This window comes from Coregonus clupeaformis, chromosome 23 (genome assembly GCF_020615455.1).
Source record: "Coregonus clupeaformis isolate EN_2021a chromosome 23, ASM2061545v1, whole genome shotgun sequence".
Lineage (NCBI taxonomy): Eukaryota > Metazoa > Chordata > Actinopteri > Salmoniformes > Salmonidae > Coregonus > Coregonus clupeaformis.
Window position 1 is genome coordinate 40,676,360 of NC_059214.1, and position 8,188 is coordinate 40,684,547.

Genomic DNA, 8,188 nt, shown 5'->3' on the forward strand with positions numbered 1-8,188 from the left:
ATACACAGACCGCCACCCCTTGTCTTACCGGAGTCAGCCGTTCTATCCTGCCGATGTAGCATATATCCCGTCAGCTGTATGTTGTCCATGTCGTTGTTCAGCCACGACTCGGTGAAACATAAGATATTAGTTTTTAATGTCCCGTAGGTAGGATAACCGTAATCGTAGGTCATCTAATTTATTTTCAAATGATTGAACATTGACTAATAGGATTGATGGAAGAGGCAGTTTATTCGCTCGCCGTCGGATCCTTACAAGGCACCCCGACCTACGTCCACGATATCTCCGTCTCTTTCTCCTGCGAATTACAGGGATTTGGGCCTTGTCGGGTGTCTGTAGGATATCCTTCGCGTCCGACTCGTTGAAGAAAAAAATCTTCGTCCAATACGAGGTGAGTAATCGCTGTCCTGATATCCAGAAGCTCTTTTTGGTTATAAGAGACGATGGCAGAAACATTATGTACAGAATATATTACAAATAACGCAAAAAAAACACACATAATAGTACAATTGGTTAGAGGGCTGTAAAACGGCAGCCATCTTCTCCGGCGCCATCTCAACCACACAAAGGTGTGGTTGAATTATTCTGCCACTGTCTTCTTATTGTCTCTGCCTTAAGGCCTATATATCACAAGGCATATGAATTAACAGCAAATAACGCAATTATCATGACACATACAGTGTAGGTTGTAATATGGCTTTTTTGGGTGGGGTGGGGGGGGGGGGGGGCTTCCCCAGTGATTTTACCCACGCACTGTTACTGGACAGAGGTGGGATTTAAATATGCAACAACTATCATGGGTTGCTATTATGACTAGGATAATGCCTTTGGCTGCTAACTATGAAATAAAGTTGAAAGAAAATCAATAGAACAGGAGAAAGCATGTGAGTAAGTCTAATTGCCTCCACATTTCTATGGTGGGATTTTGGCTATAGGCTACTTTCAAGTAAGGTAAGACATGCTTCATAATATTAAGTAAAACGTCCAGGTTTCAAACAATTAAGGAAAAAATAAAAAATATAGAGATGCTAATGATAGGCCTAACCATCTTCTGGTAGATGGAAAGACTTTCCCAGAAACCTTATCTGCTAAATGTTAACTAGCTACAAAGTTGCCTATTCCTACCTGTCAGAATGATATCATGATTATTTGCATCAATCCAGTAGCCATTTATTTTGCAAACTCCATCTCATGTGCTACAGAAACACTGCTAACCAAACAACAGTGCTAGATGCCTGCACACTTGAATTAAAGGGTAACTACATTGAAAAATCTACATTTCTTTGATTTTTCCCAGACCTCAAAAGTGGTCTCCTGATGTGGTTTAAGTATTGTTATGGACTTAGATCATACAATTGTGTTGTTTTAGGAAAAATCTGAAACCTGTGATTTTTTTTTACATTGATCTGTTTCAATGGTAGGCCTACGATTAGCCTACTTCCACAGTACAGCTTGGATTGGCCTGATTGTGAAAGACCAATATGGGATTTATTATTTTAGGTCATTCAGTGTATGCCACTGTTTCTCATACAACTTTTCACACAGGGTACCTTTCCTTTGCTGGGCGGGGCGTTTTGATTTTTTGGGGGGAAATTAGAGTATACCCACTTCTCCAGGCACCACTACACCACTGACACTAATTAACAATTAATTAACTGCAAATTTCATGTTATAAAAATATTTGTCTATTTGTATTTCATCAGCGTAGATTAAGACCAGATCTAGTATTTTTCATACAACAGTCAATTTACAAATCAATAGTAAATAGCGCCTAGCCAAAATTTTGAAGCGCAAGAGAGCTTAAATCTCGAGATGCTGTGCAGTCAGTGCGCTTGTTGTTCGGTCTGTGGTTTGCGTTTGGATGGCAGAAGACTTCGGTGATACTGAAACTGAAAGTGTTTCTCTCATGTTTTAAATTAGGCTTCCGAGAAAACATGTCCCTTCTCTGCGCACTGCAGTGAAGACACCTGTTCCTACGGGAAGAATAGCCCAATAATTTGGATCAAATAATGAAATACATACAATTGAACATTTCTATTTTGAAAGATTTTATTTATTAATTAAAAAGTCGGGTGCATTAAATCAATCTCTTATTTGACTGGTGAAAATAAGTGAAGAGAAATATAGCCTAAAAGGCAACTTTAACTTTTTGTATCTGCAGCCTTCCTCTGCCATTTATTTACACGAACTGGCTGGCTGTGGGAGAGGACTTGACACAGAACCCCAAGACTGCTGTTTATGTAAGTAAAGACGATCAAATCATATTTTTTTCATTGCAGGGAAACACAATGAGATGTTTTTAAACACATTGTTTTATTAAATTGATGCTGAGATTCAATAATATTATATATGCAGCCCAAACACATTTTAGTTTAGGCTAATTTAAGAGGAATCGAGGATGAATTTACACCAATCGTATTCACCTGAACATTATATTGAATCATTCATTTTATTATAGATGTATTATTCATATTTATTAGAGTTTCTGCACGTGATCATCTTGTGAATCCACTTGACCATGGATTCCCCACTGTGCCTGGTCGAAACCCAGACGGCCAGCTTCGTGTAGTCCCTGGGGCCATCAAGTACCTGATGGGACTGAAGCAGCGCGTCGTGGTGGTGGCGGTACCGCACCGGCAAGTGAGACAGACTGACTGATGATGAGTGACGAATAGGTCTGTCTTAACAAACTGGTTTGGACATCATCTGTGCCTTAATAGTTAATACCCAGTTTATTGAAAATATTTTTTGCGTCAGTACATTTGTTTAAATAATATATATTATTAAATGTTTTATTTTCTTAAAATGGTCTTCGAAATATTGATTTAGGTTTTGCCCTGGGAGCCACCATCCAATCAAAAACTAAGGGCATCTGGATGTGGTGTCTGCCTCATCCTGAAAAAAGAGATGACACCCTGGTGCTGCTGGATACAGAGGGGCTGGGGGATGTGAAGGTGAGAATTCAAAGTTCACACTCTTTACAATCCACATTAATAAGCAAGCACAGTAAACAAATATCTAAACAAACATGTTTTAAACCCTCTAATCCGGTCATACCAAGGATCATTTAGCTATTTGATTTTGAATTTTAGGACATTCCATCAGAAAGTATTCATACCCCTTGACTTATTCTACATTTTGTTGTGTTACAGCCTGAATTCAAAGTGAAAACGTGTTTTAAGAAATCTTTGCAAATATATTGAAAATGAAATATAGAAATATCTAATTTACATAAGTATTCACAACTCTGAGTCAATACTTTGTAGAAGCACCATTGGCAGTGATTACAGCTGTGAGTCGTTCTGGGTAAGTCTCTAAGAGCTTTGCACACCTGGATTGTACAATATTTCCACATTATCCTTTAAAAAATTCTTCAAGCTCTGTCAAGTTGTTTGTTGATCATTGTTAGACAGCCATTTTCAAGTCTTGCCATAGATTTTCAAGCTGATTTAAGTCAAAACTGTAATTGCAGTTTAACTTTAGTGCCTTATGCAAACAGGATGCACGTTTTGGAATATTTTTTATTCTGTACAGGGTTCCTTCTGTTCACTCTGTCATTAGGTTAGTATTGTGGAGTAACTACAATGTTGTTGATCCATCCTCAGTTTTCTCCTACCACAGCCATTAAACTCTGTACCTGTTGTAAAGTCACCATTGGCCTCATGGTGAAATCCTTGAGCCATTTCCTTCCTCTCCGGAAACTGAGTTAGGAAGGAGGCCTGTATCTTTGTTGTGACTGGGTGTATTGATACACCATCCAAAGTGTAATTACCTGGGGTGGAAGGTAGCTTAGTGGTTAAGAGCATTGTGCCAGTAACCAAAAGGTCACTGGTTCTAATCCCCGAGCCGACTAGGTGAAAAATCTGTCGATGTGCCCTTGAGCAAGGCACTTAACCCCAATTTTAAGTTGCTCTGGTTAAGAGCGTCTGCTAAAATGACTAAAATGTAATTAATAACTTCACCATGCTTAAAGGGATATTCAATATGTGTTTTGTTTTATTTTTACCCATCTACCAATAGGTGCCCTTCTTGCGAGGCATTGGAAAACTTCCCTGGTCTTTCTGGTTGAATCTGTGTTTGAAATTCACTGCTCGACTGAGGGACCTTAAAGATAATTGTATGTGTGGGGTACAGAGATGAGGTAATCATTCAAAAACAATGTTAAACGCTATTATTGCACACAGTGAGTCCATGCAACTTATGTGACTTAAGCACATTTTTACTCCTGAACTTATTTACACTTGCCATAACAAAGGGGTTGAATACTTATTGACTCAAGACATTTCAGCTTTTCATTTTTTATGAATTTGTAAAAATCTCTAAAAACATAATTATACTTTGACATTATTGGGTATTGTGTGTAGGCCAGTGACACAACATCTCAATTTAAATTCAGGCTGTAACACAACAAAATGTGGAAAGAGTCAAGGGGTGTGAATACTTTCTGAAGGCACTGTATAACAAAAAAATGAATACATGTTATGGATGAAACATTGAATTTGGCCTTACTGCTATTGGCCCATAGAAACACATTGAATAACAGATTCATACATGGAAAAACAGTAAAAAAAAATATCAAAAGGAAGTTTGTTCTGAAGTCTCTCTCCTATATCTGAGGTATACACTACCAGTCAAAAGTTTGGACACACCTACTCATTCAAGGGTTTTTCTTTATTTGTACTATTTTATACATTGTAGTATAATAGTGAAGACATCAAAACTATGAAATTACACATATGGAATCATGTAGTAACCAAAGAAGTGTTAAACCAATCTAAATATATTTTATATTTGAGATTCTTCAAATAGCTACCCTTTGCCTTGATGACAGCTTTGCACACTGTATATTATTTTTTGGACACATATTTAACCTCTTTTTTTAGGCACTAAACTACTTCCATATTGCCTTCAGAAAGTATTCATACCCCTTGACTTATTCTACATTTTGTGTTACAGCCCGAATTCAGAATGTATAATATAATTTCTCTCACCCATTTACACACAATACCCCATAATGACAAAGTGAAAACATATTTTTAGAAATGTTTTCCAATATATTGAAAATAAAATACATAAATATCTAATTTACATAACTCTTCACACCCCTGAGTCAATACTTTGTAGAAGCACCATTGGTAGCGATTACATCTGTGTGTCTTTCTGGGTAAGTTTCTAAGAGCTTTCCACACCTGGATTGTGCAACATTTGCCCATTATTCTTTTCAAAACTCTTCAAACACATGCATTTTTTTAACCTTTAGATAGCATTTATCTTGTGTCAGTCAATCCTCAACCGGCCCTACAGATATGTGACGGAGCTGACAGAGCGGATCAAGGTGAAGTCTTCTAGTGCACCTTCATCCTCAGATGATGAGGAGGAAGGAGTGGGGCCCCAGTTTGTTCTTCCCTAATTTTGTGTGGGCCATCAGAGATTTCACTCTACTACTCGAGATCGACGGCAGAAACGTCACCGAAGACGACTATCTGGAGCATTCCCTGGAACTCAAAAAAGGTGACACTAACACTAGCCACCACCCCTATGATCAACAGTGCACAATGGCTCTCCAAAGAATAGTGTACCATGAATGATTATATAGTTGCAATAATCATTCTCACAAAGAGCAAATCAAATCTTATTTGTCACATGCGCCGAATACAACTGGTGTAGACCTTACCGTGAAATGCTTACTTACAAGCCCTTAACCAACAATGCAGTTCAAGAAATAGAGTTAAGAAAATATTTACTAAATGAAAAGTAACAATAAAATAACAATTACGAGGCTATATACAGGGGTTACCGGTACCGAGTCAATGTGCGGGGTACAGCAGTGTAAAAAGAAAAGGGGGGGTGTCAGTGTAAATAGTCCGGGTGGCCATTTGATTAATTGTTCAGCAGTCTTATAGCTTGGGGGTGGAAGCTGTTAAGGAGCCTTTTGGACCTAGACTTGGCGCTCCGGTACCGCTTGCCGTGCGGTAGCAGAGAGAACAGTCTATGACTTGGGTGACTGGAGTCTTTGACAATTTTTTGGGCTTTCCTCTGATGGGTTGAAAAGAAGATTGATATTTGCTCTGAGTGTTGCTAAATTACATATTGTAGCATTACACTCATAATCAAACAGACTTATAAACCAAGTGACTCAATTACTTTATCCGGTTTGTTTATTGGTCATACAGTATTCTGCTATATCTTATATCTCTAAGGGCCGGTCCCCCAGACACAGATTAGGCCTACTCCTGGACTAAAAAGCATTTTCAATGGACAATCTCTTTTTTTGGGGGGTCCAGAACAAGGCCTAATCTGTGTCTGGGAAACTGGTTATAAAATTCTAGTCATGTGAGGGTAAGAAGAACCTGATGTACAACCTCCCATGAGAGTGCATCCAGAACAACTTCCCCTCGCGCAAGTGCTTTGCATTCCCCACCCCTACAACTCCTGACAACATGCCCCGCCTGGACTCCATGGACGAGGCTGACCTCTGTGGAAACTTCCGAGGTCGCAGATATGCTTCATTTCCCAGGTGACCAGTATGAAAACTGTCAAACGGGGCCACGAAGTAACCGGGAGAAATAAATCAAATATCTGCAGATTCTGCACAGACGCACATTTTCTCGTTGAATGTAGCCAGTTATTTTACCACCAAATGTATACATTTATATTTTTCCGCCACCTCTTATCTGAATTCAGTGCTGGGCCACTTGGTCAACACCTATGTGGAGACCATAGCCAAAGGCGCTGTGCCCTGTCTGGAGAATGCGGTGCTGGCCATGGCTCAAATTGAGAACCAAGCTGCTGTGGATGAGGGCCTGGCGGTGTATCAGAGGGGCATGGAGGAGGTGAAGGCCTTATTCCCTGTGGACATGGGTCAGATTTCAGCTCATCACCTCCGCTCAGACCACCAGGCCACGCAGCGATCCTTCAAAGATGAAAATTGGGATTTCTTGAAAGCTTTAGCGGTAAGGGTAATTATTTAAGATCTGTGCCTAGTACGAACACTGAGTTCTTAACTCTTTCAAGGACCACTTTTTCCAAATGCTTCCCTAAAAATGTCTTGACTCTTGCAGGAGGCCACTGCAAAAGACTACACTGACCTTCTCATCCAGAATGAGGAGGTCTCAGAGAAGAAATGTAAGGCCCTTCTGGAGAAGCTGTCTGCTCCGATGGCCCAGAAGATTATAGGTGGGATCTACGCCACACCAGGAGGCTATGAGCTTTACTGCAATCACCATGACAACATGGTGGCACAGTACCGGGCCGAGCACAACAAAGGAGTTAGGGTAAGACCTTCAGGCTGAGTTCTTGCTAGGGCTGAATGAAAGTGTTTTCCTTTAGGGATGTCACAAACAAAAAAAATCTATATTAAAACACAGGAGCTGTTCTTATCTTTCAGGCCGATCTACTTAGTTTCAAAGTTGTAGATGGGTTGCTATTCTTTATATCAGACTTGTTACTGTTATGATTCACATTAGCTGCAATAATGTATCTTTAGGCATGTTTAGCATCATACCAGAAACACATGGTTTTAGATTGCCATCAAACAATGATAAAACATGTAGCCTTGGGGGGTGTTTTCTGCAGACTAAGGAGATTCTGGAGCAGTTCCTGAGGGAGAAGAGTCTAGAAAAGAATTCCATCCTGCAAGCTGACAAAAAACTGACCGAAAATGAGAAAAACATCCACGGTAAATCCAAAATAAGGCATGGGATGTTATTTAGTTGAATTCTGGTTGAAGTGAATTCTCACAATAAATTGGGTCAACATATACTGAACAAAAATATAAAACACAACATGTGTTGGTCCCATGTTCCATGAGCTGAAATAAAATATGTTTCTAAACATTTCTACATTAATGTGGATGCTACCATGACTACAGATAATCCTGAATGAATCGTGAATAATGATTAGTGAGAAAGTTAAGATGCACAAATATCATACTCCCAAGGCATGCTAATCTCTCACCATTACAATAACATGGGAGGTTATATTTGTGCTGTAACTAACTTTCTCACTCATCCTTATTCAGGATTCATTCAGGATTATCCGTAATCATGGTAGCATTAAGATTAATGTAGAAGGGTATAGAAACACATTCTATTTTTATTTACAATAAAAGTGACTCCAAAATAACAATACATTATTTATTTCTATTGGACACAAAATAATCTGAAACACAACCAAAACAAATAGCAAA

General features: G+C 39.1%; 2 protein-coding genes across 3 annotated transcripts in view; one reads left to right on the forward strand and one right to left on the reverse strand.

Moving 5' to 3' along the window:
- LOC121536945 (WD repeat and FYVE domain-containing protein 2) overlaps positions 1 to 8,188 on the reverse strand; it is an 86,475-nt gene that overhangs the window by 8,459 nt on the left and 69,828 nt on the right. The gene's annotated exons all lie outside the window — the stretch shown is intronic.
- Positions 5,196 to 8,188, forward strand: part of LOC121536944 (guanylate-binding protein 4-like) — a 4,436-nt gene continuing 1,443 nt past the window's right edge. The window contains exons 1-4 of one of the 2 annotated variants that reach the window (XM_041844612.2): positions 5,196 to 5,511; positions 6,685 to 6,953; positions 7,062 to 7,274; positions 7,576 to 7,678. In XM_041844612.2, coding sequence (XP_041700546.1) covers positions 5,367 to 5,511; positions 6,685 to 6,953; positions 7,062 to 7,274; positions 7,576 to 7,678 — 730 coding nt within the window. In that variant the 5' untranslated portion in view covers positions 5,196 to 5,366. Of the gene's footprint in view, positions 5,512 to 6,031; positions 6,518 to 6,684; positions 6,954 to 7,061; positions 7,275 to 7,575; positions 7,679 to 8,188 lie in introns of those variants that run through there. The other variant, XM_041844613.2, reaches the window with a different exon arrangement.